Here is a 14655-nt window from a genome sequence, read left to right on the forward strand (position 1 = left end):
ACACTGTCCAGAGTATTACAGACAAAAAGAGTTTTTCTTTCACTTTACAACTGTTAAAGACACAAAGGAGGCCACAAAACCAACAAAGATGTGGATCTAAAAGGAACAGAGATAATAATTAGAGAAATCATGAAGCTTAAACATCACATATCAGTAGTCAAACTACCAAACAGAAGAACATGCTAGCAGATGATAGGCACATATTCATTTACCAAGTCTTCTCTTCTCAGGTCGCAAATGGTAAAAGAACTAAACCAAATACAAACGATAGCCAAGTAAAGTTAAAAAAAAAAAATGAATTTGAACGAAATGAAATTAAATGTAGATGTTATCCTCATTCAATGGAATGCAGTTTATTTCATATACTCGCTAACTATAATACCAGGGTGAGTTGTCACCTACATTCTCTCCTCGTGTAAGCTCGCCAAACTCAATGAGCTATCATCTTATCACAGTAATCAATGGAAAATCAGAAGAAAAACAAGCTTTGGAAGTGTTCCAATTTAATAATGCAAACTCACATTAGCTGAGCAAAAAACAAGCCTAGAAGAGGAAAGGTCAATTAACTGAATTCATACTAATCCACATAGAACGTGCACTGAACAAAACTAATACAGCCTTATAATATAATTAAATAGGGAGCCTAAGGTGCACCAATTTTATTCTCAGGAGGAGATCAATGGCGTCTAAGTTGATGGCAAGACACTGGCATTGCTCTCCAAGCTCCCATTATTGCAACTGAGATGAACCTTGCTGGATTTCCAGCCATCACCTTCAGGATCCGTGATCACCTCAAAAAGTAACTTGATCAAGGAGGACAACCCCCCGAGGAAATTGTGATCTATGATTCCATTTCCCTCCACCACATGAGCAAAATCCACAAGCTTCACCCTAACACCAGAGGATCTCCCGACGGCCGCGGCCGCCGCATCCTTCTCGTAGATCAGCAAGATGGAGGCGGAGTAGAAGTGGAAGATCGTCTGCTCCTCAAACCACGCTTTGATCTCTTGCAGCTGCGCTAGGACGCCATCCGCGGCACCGTAGACGACGGACGCGAGGTCACAATCGGGCTTCTCGTCCGTCGAAGGCGAATTTCTGGAGACAAACTGCCTCAGGACCCGCCGCGTCTCCTCCACGGAGTAAACCCTGACGCGGGATCTAAGCGGGCGCCAGAAGGAATCAGCGCCCGCTCCCGGATTCTGGATCTGGACGCCGGAGACGCGGAAGCCGAGGGTGGGGCTGGCGCTCTCACGATCCCTGGCGATGCACTTACGGAAATAGTCGTCGGAGGAGTCAGGGGGCCAGGTGCAGGCTCCGATCTTGAGGTCGATGATGGAGGGTGAGCGGAAGGCGGCGAGGAGGTCATCGAGGGCGAGGTGGGGGCGAGGGCCGGAGCCGTCGGAGGATGGAAGGAAGTGGGTGCCATGGAAGCCCGGAAAGAAGGAACGGATGGAGGGAGGGACGGCAGGGTGGGAGAAGAAGGCGGCGTAGAAGGAGAGCTCGGAGTCACCGCGGCCGTCTCCCTGGAGGGGCTTGTAGAAGAGGCCACGGCCGTCGACCACGGGGCCGAGCTTGCCGTCCTTGGCGCTGTGGCCCGCCACCTGGTGCTCGGGTGGCTTCAGAATCGGGCTGGCCATGGCTCCGGTTTCAGAGTTCGGCTTGGGCAGTGGTTTAAAAAGACAGAAGAAAGAATCGACGAAGCACGCGTGATGGGAAAGCTGGCTGGGCAAAAAACAAAAAACAAAAAGGCTCAAGCCTATTGGGAATCTGAAAGACGAGATATTAGAAATTTCTCAACGCAACGCAACGCAACGCAACGCAACTTCGAACAAGTGGTAGGCATAGAATAACAAGTGGTAAACATAAATCATTTTGAAAACCAAAACAATTTTTACTTAATTAAAAATTGATTTAATTAATAAATTTTTTGAAGTTCAATTTTGAGTTCTATAATTGAGATTTTAATTTAAGCCATCAACCATGTTGGCCGAGCCACATCAACTTTACTTGGTATATCCTACATAACTTAACACGCATATCAAATATATTAACAAACGTAATTTAAATCCTTTTCTAACTCACGAAAATGCTTACTTGCATAATAGCAAAAGGGGATAAAAATTCAAAAGATATAACTTAAGGCATAGTTAAATAGTAAAATATCACGCCATTAAAAATAAAATTTATCATCCGGATGATTTCCCACGATTATCTCATGCCATTAAAAGGAAGAAATTATTTATTGAATAGACCCCAAGTGAGAGGGTATTTTTCACCGGATTCATGAGAATTCGACCCCCTTACTCTATGTTACAAATCTATCATATAGTTATCGGCTTGCCCAGCTAGAGCAAACTGTAAAACATCATGATTAAGCCCAACCATGACAGAGAAAACATTCTTGTCCCAACAATTTCAACCCTTTTAATATTTGCAAATCTAGTTAGATTAGGGACAATAATAATTACAACCTAAATATGCATCAAGGAAATTAGAAACACACAGCTCTCTCTCATCCTTAGTTCTTTTTGTTAGACAATATGTTATTGGAAATATTAAAAAAATTACTGAATTGAAATTATACAAAATTAATTCTAACTCATCTGTTGAGATGACTTGAACGGATAATCTCAAGTTACCAATGAAACTAGTTCTACCAAGCTTCCGGTGGTCTGAGTTACGGAGTTAATACTGTACGTAGCAGAATCGGGAGTCGATCGCCGAGTCGAGAAGGGAATTTGCTGAGTAAGATACCAAGACTTACGCTTAACGTAATTTTCTTGAAACAGATTCGCCCTACCTTCGGCTGTGCTTCGAGGTTCTCTCGGATCGTCTGTTTCCTAGGATATAACAGCAAAACCAGGCACGCAACCAAGAATTGGTTGTTTGTGGCCCGAGTGCTATCACGAGTAGTTCAATTGAATGGATGCACGGCTGAGAGAGTTTTTGTGGGAGAACACGGGTGATAAAGGTTATTGGTGCAATTTCCTTAGGTCAAGGTTAACCAGTTTGACTAAGCTTGAGTTGACTCAAGATTGACTCTTAATGTGTGATTTTTTATGTTTGACAATATATAGAGATTATAGGTGTAATTGTCAATTTGGAGAGATTGTTGGTGCAATTCCCCTCTGGTCAAGGTTTGACCAGTTTGATGTGAAGAAGAGTCAAATTGATCAAGGTTGACCGGATACTTGACTAAAAAGTCCTAACTGAAGGTTAGGCAAGGGCAAGCCCAACGAGAAGGTTGGTAGAAGGTGAAAATTCAAGTGGGTCAGTGTTAATCAGACACTTGGTGCGAAAGTCCTGGTGGATGAAGCCGGACAACTAAAAAGTCATGGTGAGTAAAGCCAAATAGTTGGAAAGTCTTGGTGAGTGAAACTAGACAGTTGGGAAATCCAAGTGAGTAAAGTCAGATGAAAAGCCCTAGTGAGTGAAGTTAGAAAGTTGTAAAATTCTTGGTTAGTGAAGCCAGGTGAAAAGCTCTGGTGAGTAAAGTCAGGCATGAGGAAAATCCAAGTGGGTCAAGAAGGATCACACTTGGTGATCGAAAGTCCAATGAGAAGTTGATAAAGAGAAAGTCCAGGTGGGTCAAAGGTTGACCGAACACTTGGCGGTAGTAAGTCCGATAGAGAGTTGGCATGGAATAAGGAAGTTCAGACGTTGCAAATTTCTGAAGGTTATAACTTTTGACTTGGATATCGGAATGAGGTGATCTCAAATGCGAAACGAAGCTCGTTTAGAGCTCTACACATTTTGCTACTTACCAATTAATTTGGGGGGGGGGGGGGGGGGGTAAATCGATTGGTTGATGAAGAATAGTGTAAAATATCTTGATTAATTGGGTAATTGATCAAAATCTTTCCCAATCGATTGGGAGAGTTTATGAGCAAATAGTGAACTTCTGAATCGATAGAGTGATTGATTGAAGCTACCAATCAATCAGGTGAATGATTGAGGGTGTTTCTTCGTGACGAACAATGAGATTCCCAAGCGATTGGTCAAATATTTGGGAGAAGTTTTTCTACAAAGCACAGTGAGAGCACAGAGGCATTCTTGATCGATTAGGTAATCAATTAAGAGGCATTCAATTGATCAGTCGATTGATTGAGATATGACCATTGTGCAGCTTGTGAGCTTTGGACGACTATGATAGCTGGGATCTAATTTGGCAATCGAGTGGGAGTAGGCCCAATCAATTGTGAGCCCTAAAAGCTCAAGTATAAAGGTGATGGCAAAGTTCAAATGTAACAACTCTTCACTTCATCTTCTCCACCAGTTATTAAAAGCTTATGGCTAAGGTGTTGCTGGACTTCCAAGCTTGCAAGAGGCATTCACAAGCAACAAGAGATCAAGTAAGAAAGTTTTTCATTTGTATTTGTGTATTTACTTCTTATTTTGAGTTGTATTGCTTGTGTGAGTTGTAAGAGGTTTCTCCACCTCTGGATTATTTTTGAGAAGGAGTATTTTTGTTAATTGAGAGTGTGATCGGTGTGGATCCTTAGATTAGTCAACTCTTTTTGAAGTGGATACCAAATAAATCCTAGTTTTAGCATTGGGGAGTTTGTTGCTTCAAGTTTATCTGCTACAACAACATCTACGGAGCAAGCAAGTGAGCGAGAAGAGCTATTCACTCCCCCCTATAGCTCTGGAGTGTTCCAATAAGTGGTATCAAAGTGAGGCCGCTCTTCACCGGACTCATCACCGGGAAGGGCAACGAGCTAGAGGAAGAAGAAGAAGTTGAAGCCTTAAAGTCAACAAAGTCAAAGACTTCATCAAAAGAACTCAACTTCAAGATAGATTTTCGAGATGGACTCGGATATAACACAAGGGCACCTCTACCATTTATAGCGTCAAGCTTCAATCTTTGGAAATCAAGGATCAAGAATTTCTTCATGATGGAGATAGAGCAATGGTTTGCTCTAATGGAGAGCTTTGAAGCTCCAAATGATATGGTAACCAAAATTTTGGTTAATTCATTGTCAAGCACAATTATATGCAAGATTGGGGATTACAAAGATGCCAAGAAGCTTTGGAGCAAGTTAACAAGGATCTATGAAATCCCCTTCACTACACCGAATCAAGAAGAATCCAAAGAGGGTGATTTATTGGACCAAGAAGAGGAGGACTTCGAGGTTGAGAGGTGCTCAATATCGGAAGAAGAAAAAGATCCATCCTCAATGGAGTGTAATGATAAATGCAAAAAAGAGTGAGCCTACTCTTTGTTTCATGTATATGAGGATTTAGAGTTTGAGAGATGCTCAACATCCAAGAATGAAGAGGAAGAGGCCTCCACCTCTAGGATTGAGGGGGAGTGTAGATCAATGTCGGATTAAGGAGAGGCATCTACATCCGGATCAAAAGAAGATAGTGTCATTCCTATAAATGAAGGCATATAAATTTTAAATTGAAAAAAATAAAGATCATATCATTTGGTTTGAGTGTAGGGAAAAAGGCCACTACAAGAGTAAGTATCCCAAATTAGCTAAAAAGAAGGGTCAAGGGGCACCAAAGTGCAAGGAGAAGCCCAAGAAGGTTGACCCCATGGTACACAAAGGCAAGAAACACATCGTGTGTTTCTTGTGCAATCAAAAATGATATTATCGAAGTTAATGTCCTAAGGCGAGAAAATCAACCAAGAGCCAAGGAGGAAGTTTTAATCAAGGGGGAGCCTCCAAGAATAAATTTAAGGTACCACTATGATATGGGTTATAAGGAGTGGAGTTCGAGTAATAATTATTGGAGCAATCTGGGTACCCTAGGTTTTGATATTTGGGCAAAGATTTAAATTAGATTTATTGTTGTATTTGATATGCATTGTGAGTGTAAAGGATACAGGTATGACAAGGAAAGTCTAAGGGTGATCTTGGCAGAGGAAAGTCCAAGGATGAGTCTTGGCGGTGCAAGTCCAAGCATGTAGTCTTGGCAACGTAAGTCCAAGTGTGACTTGACAATGGATGAAGTCCCGGAGGCATGACCTCTTGGCAAAGGAAGACTCAACAACAATGACAAGGCCGATGGAAGCTCCAAAAGACAAGACGTGAAGGATGGGGAGGCATCCGAGAGACGCAAGGCTGATGGAGGAGGCTAGAATGCTAGGTCTAGGTTGGTCGGGCGAGGACGAGTGCTGAGTGAATGTACTCGAGGGTTAAATCCTAGGATTAGGATTCACTGTAGCAATACTGTAGCGTTACTATAGTAGTACTATAATAGTATTGTAGCAGTCGACTGGTGTTTTCATCAGTCGACTGGTGCGGTCGATCGGATAGTCGACTGGGTGCGAACAGAATATTTCTGTTCGTTCAGTTAGTGTGGAGCAGTCGACTGATGGAAGTATCAGTCGACTGGTATATAGTCGTTGGGTTGTAACGTTCGAATCTCCATAAAGGGCAGTCGACTGATGGTTTTGGCAGTCGACTGGTAGGTGGGGTTTTCCAACTCGTGGCCTATATAACCAAGCATTGGAAGCTTGGTTGAAGTTGACGAAATAGAGGTGGTTAACCCCTATTAGTAGTCTATGTAAAATACAGTACCCAAATAATATTTAAATAATAAGATTATTTGTCAAATAATCTTATTAGAATTTTTAGGAGTTTTTAGAAATTTTCTGGGAATTTTTCAGAATTTGTATGACGTAGGTTAAGGAGATAAATTATTGGGTCAGGATAAAGCCTGTTTAAATTACCTGATTTAAAAGAGGAAATGTTTAATTTCCTTAAAGGTTTTCTTTTTTTCCTTTTTCTTTAAAAACTCACCCGTGCCCTGTGCCCTAACGGCGAAATTCCTCCCCCGAGCCACCAGCTTGCGCCGCCGCCTCCCCTCCTTCGTCGAGTCTCTTCTCCCCAAGCCACCGCCGGCCTCTCCTCACGCCAGCACCAGAGACAAGCCCCAGTCGCCGGTCTCCTCCTTCCTCTCAACCCCTACTTCTCACGCGGCCACCACAGCCGCGACCTTGCTTCCTCCAGCTAGCACCGAGACGCCGCACCAGCGCTGGTCACACCGAGCCCCAGCTGCCGACCTTTCCCCCTCACGCAGTCCCTCCCCCTCGCACGAGCACCGCGGACCCCAGCCGCCAATCCTCATCTCTCCCGAGCCATGCCCTAACGAATCTGACAGGTCGGTTTCCCCTAGTAGATATGAGATTTTGGTTTATCTTGTTGCTTGTAAGTCGAAGCCGATGTTGATCTTGATTTGGGGGCAGGGATTAGATGCGGATTTAGGTTTCGATGTTCATGCTTTTGCCGTGATTTGTTGCACTGATGCTTTCGGATTGACTTCTCCGTAGAGATGTGATTTGTTGGAGGTTTGAAGTTTGGATGAACTAGGGTTGGGTTTTGAGAATTGATGGAAGTGAGATGAATGGAGATTAGGTGTTGTGCATTAGTATGCATGTTACCTGTTTGTTTTAATGTTGGATAGAGTTAATTGTATGATTTGAGCTCTGAATGAAGTTTTGGATTCGGCTGAGGATTTTTGTGAAGATTTGGAATCGATTTTGTGGGTTCTGTGGTCTTGTTTCCTCTTTGAAATCTTGGACAAATCCATTCGATACCCTTATTATGCTGTAAGTTAATGTTTACATGTTTTGATTCGGAGATTTCGAGAAGATGTTGTGAACCTTTCATTCTGAGGTTTGGTATGGATTGTAACTGTTTTCTTTTGTGGTTGTCGGTGAGGTTTCTTGGAATGTCCGATTCCATCTTGATATGCTTTTGATTGTCTCTCTGGTGGATGTATTTGATCGGTTTTGATTTGGTCAAGGATTGAGTGCGGGTTTAGATGTTGGTGTGATTGGAGGTTGTTCTGTGGTATTCTTGTTTTGAGTTAGCGGTGAACGTGTGATCATTCTTGAATCAGGGTTGAAGGGTAGATGAATTTGGTGCTACATGTTGAGTTTGGGTCTTCAAGATAACTTTAAACTTTTGGATAGATTTGGGTGAATCGGGGTTCACAATTCAATTAGGATTTTTTTTTTCCTAATTAAGTTGGGTTTTCGGTTTAGATAGTGTTGTTATGAAATTAGCTAAATTGTACATCACGTGATTTGCAGGACGTTGATTGAAGACGGTTGACATGATCTGCATATAAAGGCGGGTACTTCTTGCTTTGTTTTCTTTTAGTACTTTGACCTTAGTGCATGAATTATTTTAGATAAGGACTGTTTACCTTGACTCCACTTTTACTTTCCTGTGCTTGATACTTCCACTCAAAATCTTTGAGTTACTCGTTTTTATATCCATACAGTCTCTTATTGTGTCCATGATCAGTAGCAGATACTAGATACCATGTTTGTATGTTTTGACTGTTGCTTATTTATGTACGATATTGAGCATGCTGGCTTCATGTAGCATACCTGTTTCTGCTTATATTTATGATGACTGTTGCATTGTTCGCATCATGTCATTGCATGCATGCCGCATCCTCGGCCACTCGAGTGAGTGGTAGCTGGAGTTGATGCCGCTTGTCCTGTAGTGCCGCACTCGGCCACTTGCAGTTGGTGGTAGCTAGAGTTGCTAGCAGCAGGGACCCCCCTTCGCTGTGTAGCTAGTTAGCTACTCAGCACCTGTCCATCCGGTCACTCGCGGGAGTGGCGGCCTTTGGGTGGTACAGTTGTCATTGATCCGGCCTCTCGACCATACAGGGGTCATGGAGCAGAGAAGTGGGCGGGGTGACCATCCGTGCATACGCTGTTATTGTGCCTGCTTTGGCTGCTGCTGTTTACTTATGTTGTTATTGCTTACTTAGGCTGCTGTGGTATATTTATGTTGCCGTTGCTTCGTGCTGTTGTTCACTTGTGCTGATATGCTGTCTTAGGTTAAGATATGCTCACGTTGTAGGTGGTTAAACCTTGGTTTAGTAATTGGAAATGTTTATATACCTTACCCATTACCTCTATAGTTATGAGCAGTACTGTAGCAGATTAGTACCATTTCTGACTTTCTATATCTAGCCTAGGATATCGTTCCAGGTATGAACCTTTATCATGGTTTTATTTTATTTTATTTTATTTTTTTGGTATCTACTATTCTCTTATGAGACTGTATTCCTTTTGGGTATTCTTTATCGGTTGATTATGTTCATGCACTATCTCTTTCCTTACCCGCTGAGTTCCAATACTCACCACCCCGTAAAATGGTTTTCTTTCGCCAGGTAACAGGTAGATGAGTCATGGATGCTTGGGGAGATGTCGGCTACCAGTCCTGGGTCCCGCGTCATATTCGCAAATTGATTTTGGTTCTGTTTCTCTTTACTTGCATTTCGTATTCCTTGGTGTCGTGAGAACTATGGTTTGATACGTGTTGTGTGGACTTGGTATTTGTGATATTTTGATGACTTTGCAATTTGTGGGTTTTCTCTTCGTTTTCTTTCCGCTGTGCTCATTTTATTTTTCTTTGTCCAGCCGAGTAGGCTGAGTATATTAAACTGCGTGGTTGTGTTGTTTCCATTTTCTATGATATATATATTCCAGCCGAGTGTGGCTGATGTATATTTTGTATGTAGTAATATTTTATATTGTCCGCCGTACAAGGGAGATGCTGTCGAAATTTCCTCGGACAGGGATTCCCCCCGGGGCGTGACAGTCTACTTGTGCCCTAGCGTCTCAAGTGTTCTTATGAGAGTTGTGGTGAGGTTTCTCCACCCACAAAGAGCTACGTGAGCTAGCCAGAGTTTGTCGGGGAGTCATCCACCGACGAACCGGGATCGCCCACCTTACAGATAGCTGTGGAGTAGAGGTCCTAATCTCTGAACCACGTTAAATGATCGTGTAGCTTGGTTTGCATTTCTTGTCTTGTATTTAGATTAGCTTTCTACTTGTTTGTTTGTATTTCCGCTGCGTAACTAATAAGTGTACAAAGAAGCGATCGATTTGGTGAGATGCTATTCACCCCCCTTTAGCGGGCGTCAAGGTTCCAACAATAACGTGAAAGGGGATATAAGGAGAAGAAAGAGGAAGTAAGGAGGTTCGGTCAACATAAATGCTCTCGGTAAGAAAATCTCGGTCACCCACTTTAGATAGGTCGGGATAAAAATAACAGAGCACATAATATAAATAGGTATGTGAGATCCGAGAAACCCAAGTGGGTGAAATACTAACAGGCGCGCTTACGTCCAACAAGGAAGTCTCGATCGAGCAAGAAATATCGACCGAAAATGTAGGTCTGGTCGATAGCATAATCCAGACCGAATTACCACAAACGAAGGAGTAGCATGTGTTGATACACTCGGCAGTAGAAGGATGACCAAGCATAAAATATCGGCCAAGTTAAAATAACAGAGGGGTAATAAACCTAAGAGCACTTGGCAAGCAACGCTCCGTTGAGTTTAAAGACATATATCCCTAAGCAATCTCTGTAATCGGTCTAGCAAAGACCGATCGCCTGTCATAGAGCCCAACAGGACTCGATAGGCAAAACCCGTGCTAGCACTAACATAATGCAAACATATTTCGCTTGGTGGTATAATTCCGGACGAGCATACTTATAATTCGCTTGGTAGTGTAATCTCGGGTGGCTGAGCAAGTGTATGAATCTAAATCGCCATAAGGGGCTCAGCTTAACACAGTCGGTAGAATAAGTCCAGACGAGCATATACATAACTCGCTCGATAATGTAATCTCGGGCGACCGAGCAGGTATGTGAACCTAAATCGACATAAGGGGCTCAGCTTAACATGGTCGGTAGAATAAGCCCGGACGAGCATATACATAACTCGCTCGATAATGTAATCTCGGGTGACCGAGCAGACATACGAACCTAAATCGCCATAAGGGGCTCAACTTAACACGGTCGGTAGAATAAGTCCGGATGAGCATATATATACATAACTCGCTCAGTAATGTAATCTTGGGCGACCGATCAGGTATGCGAACCTAAATCGCCATAAGGAGCTCGGCTTAGTGCGGTCGGTAGAATAAGCCCGGATAAGCATATACATAACTCATTCGGTAATGTAATCCCGGCAAAATCTGGCAAAATCTGACCGGGCATAAAAACACTCACATTCATTAAATCTCATGAACATAGCCAGTAAGGAGTGTTACAACCAAATATAGGTGATGTATGAATAATATACAATTATATGACAGTTTGGTGGGAAACAACTTCTAGAAACTTCTATAAATATGTTAGACAACAAAGAAGGTAATCTGGGGTACAAAAAAGATTCCTTAAACTATTATTGTAGGTACTTACATCATCTCATAACAAACTTTAACAAACCGGGGTCTACTTCATGACTATGGAGGTTATATGAAGTGGTATAAAAAGGAGAATCCTCTCCGTTAGCCAGGTACGCTCACACACATCTCCACCACTGAAATCCTAAGTTCCATTTGAATTCACTGTACTTCTTCTTCTTCTTCCCACCTGAAACAGAGAGAGCTAACTTGAGCGTCAGAGGGTCTAGACAGGGATTCCCACCCCGGTCTTAGGTCACTTACATCTTGTTGATTAGCTGCGTGGTGTGCAGGAGACGATAGCATCCGCCGGAACCGTGAGCTGGGTTTTCTTTGTCATGGTGTTCTAATTCGTCGGAATCTTCCTTAGATCGGCTTTGGATTTCTCCGATCTAGCTTCGACGTGCTATTCTTTTCGCTGGGAGGTATTTTCTGGTTATATTTCTTCGGGATCTGCTTTGGTTTTCTTAGATCTGCTGTGATTCCTCTTCCTTGGAGTCGTCATCTACTTGCTCCCCGAAATCTTCGCTCGTCGCCCCTAGCTCTTCGTCGCATTACACTTTTAGACAAGATCACACTAGTTAGTGGTAATTATTTTAATTATGATAAAAGTATATTAGTTCTAATTTACATCATTTTAATGTAATTTAATTATCATTAAAATAGAAAGCATGATAGGGTTAAAGAAAAATATGTAGCATATTATGTTAAAACTACCGTACCTAAGGCTAAGAAGGTAGATAATAATTTAGGCAGGAATTTTAAGGATTTTAAATATTTGCCTAAAAACAAAAATACTTAAGAAAATCAAGAAAAATCCAAATCTACGGATTTAAGGAGTGAAAACCAAGCCTTGAGGTCAAGGCTTGATAGATTGGAGAAGAGTCTAAAAAAATTAAAGAATATTCTTAAGAGGTCAAATGAGAAAAATCTAGGAATAGACAGGCAAGAGACATTCAATGGTCATAAAAGTTTGGGATACAAACCTAAAAGTAAAAAGGATGCGACCTCTTACCATAGAGTTCCATATAGTTATGGAATTAACCCTAGGTCAAATGGTTAAGAAAGGCTATAAGGGAGGTCAGTTGGTGCAAGGAGCACCAGACGATCGAACTTGAGTTTTGATTATGTCAAAGAGTCCAAAGTTAAGATGTCTTGTGATTTAACATGGTTGATCGAGCTTGCAGGAAAAGTCCTAAGTATTTTTAGGTAAAAGTCCTAGTGGATTCTAGGCAGGTGGAAAATCCTAGGGTGTGGTAACCCTAGGTCCTAGGGGTGGTAACCCTAGGTGATGAAAAGTCCTAGTTGCAGTTAAGCAAGTGGAAAATCCTAGGGGTGGTAACCCTAGGTCTTAGGGGGAGGTAACCCTAGGTGGAAAGTCTTGGCGGGTATCCTAGAGTTAGGGACTCTATATTGAAATCTTGGTGGTCACGGACCGGATGGACATTTGGACAGGTCATGGAGTGAACGTCCAGCATAAAGACGGGAAGCTTCAAGCGCTGAGCAAAAGTCCAATCGGTCTGGAGGACCAGTCTGGCAACAAGTAACTTCTTCTGAGAGGAGTAGGTGAGGACGCGTTCCCTGAAGAGAGAACAGTAGACGTCAGTTCGACCTAGAGTTTCAATGAAACTCAAAGTTAGAATCAGACAGTTAGAGGCTATCAAATTTCATATTGTATATATTATTTTTGTCTTGACTAACTTTATTTTACAGAAAATAAGGGGTTGGAAAAAGCTGGTCCGGGCGCCCGAAAGGGGTCCAAGCACCCGGAGTCCGAGCACCAGGAACTGGTCCGGGTGCCTGGAGTCGGTCCGGGCACCCAGAACCCAAAAGTTATCTACATGCTGATGTAGCGCATGTCGGTTGGCCGAACCACATGGTCCAGGCGCCCGGAGTGGTTCTAGGCACTTGAAACAGCCTATAAAAGTAGATTTCGACCCGGGGCTTCAAAACAACATTTCTAACAAGTTCCACTTCTTCGAGATGCTTAGAAAACACCTCCTTGACGCTCGAAAGCTGCCTCGACGATGATTGCGCTAAGGATTCAACTCTCCAAGTTGTCGATATTGTTATATTTCAAAGTTACTTGTACTTTAACTATAAATCTTCTTGTGACCTTTGATTAATTAGTGATTACCCATCGAAAGAACTCTCACTGTGGGCCTTGGAGTAGGAGTCTTCACAGGCTCCGAACCAAGTAAATCTTGGTGTGCTTTCTCTTGTCTCTGTCTTTTCATTATTCCGCTGCGTTTTTACTCGATTAATTTTAAACGAACAAATTAACAACGAGCACTATTCATAGCCCCCCTCTAGCGTGCACGATCCAACAATTGGTATAAGAGCAAGGCTGCTCTGAATTGATGAAACCACCAATCAAGAAAGGGGAGTTCCTTTTTGAAAGAAAAATAGATATCGTTTGTGTTCAAAATAAATCCTTACGTCTTTCATTTTTTTCCCTCCAAAACTATTTTTGAAAAATTCATTTTCAACTTTTCACCATTAGTCAGTATTGACTAAATATCGCACTTAACAAAATTTGAAATAATATTTTTTATTAATATTTTATTATTTTTTCTTGAAATGAGTGAATTGCTATTTTTATTTTTCTCCCGCACTACTAGTCCAAGACAAAGTCTTGGAACATTTGTTATTATTTTTTTTCTATGTGAGATTCCTCTTTAATGGCCCACCAAGAAGGGTATAGCACTGCACGCCCTCCCCTCTTCTTCGGCGAAGACTTCGGCTACTAGAAAAGCCGAATGGAGTACTACCTCAAGACACAAGTCGAGATGTGGATAATCATCCAAACTAGTCTCGAACTCCCACTCGACAGTGCTGGAAAGCCAGTATCATGCCAGAACTGGGATACAACCTTGATGAAGAAAATTGAGGCCAACGCCAAAGCAACATGCACTCTCCAATGCGGCCTAACCAAAGAAGAATTGAACCGGGTCGACCCCTTTAAAAGCGTGAAAGAACTATAGGAGAAGCTGATCGAGCTGCACGAGGGAACCTCAGGCACCAAGGTAAGCAAATGTGATTTGATATTAAATAAACTTTACAATATAAAACTGTAGGAGGATGAATCGACAAGCCAACTTCATGTGTGGATTCAAGACTGTTAGGATGTATACTATAAGCCTAGCTTTTGTATGAACATTTGTTTTGAAATATTTTGAAATAAGAATCACTTTGGCCAAATGTTTACATTTTATATTTATATATATTTCAATGTAGTTGTCCATTTAATTTATATTGTAGATAACATGGTGTGTGGTGTCACACAGAAGATCATGTTATCGGTTCCTTATAAATTATAAATAGTAACTCACAATCAAGATGGATTGAGACAAACCATTGGAACAGTTGTAGTGTAATTTGGTATTAGTCTGTCTTGACTATAAAATTACACTAGTACACTATGTGTGTATTGAGCAGGACCGTTTGAGGTTGTTTGATTTGTACTGACTATATAAAAGAAC

The 14655-nt window shown here is 42.0% G+C and overlaps 1 protein-coding gene across 1 annotated transcript; it reads right to left on the reverse strand.

The window, feature by feature from the left end:
* Positions 1-527: 527 nt before the first annotated feature.
* LOC122005707 (inositol polyphosphate multikinase IPK2-like) lies at positions 528-1761 on the reverse strand. Its single transcript, XM_042560837.1, has one exon. The coding sequence runs from the start codon at positions 1635-1637 to the stop codon at positions 687-689; it is 951 nt and encodes a 316-aa protein (XP_042416771.1). The 5' UTR covers positions 1638-1761; the 3' UTR covers positions 528-686.
* Between the last annotated feature and the right edge of the window lie 12894 nt (positions 1762-14655).

This window comes from Zingiber officinale, chromosome 7B (assembly GCF_018446385.1).
Source record: "Zingiber officinale cultivar Zhangliang chromosome 7B, Zo_v1.1, whole genome shotgun sequence".
Taxonomy (NCBI): Eukaryota; Viridiplantae; Streptophyta; class Magnoliopsida; order Zingiberales; family Zingiberaceae; genus Zingiber; species Zingiber officinale.

Bases quoted from the DNA above. Each gene is read 5' to 3' on its own strand.
- LOC122005707 (XM_042560837.1), bottom strand. From the start codon at position 1,637: ATGGCCAGCCCGATTCTGAAGCCACCCGAGCACCAGGTGGCGGGCCAC.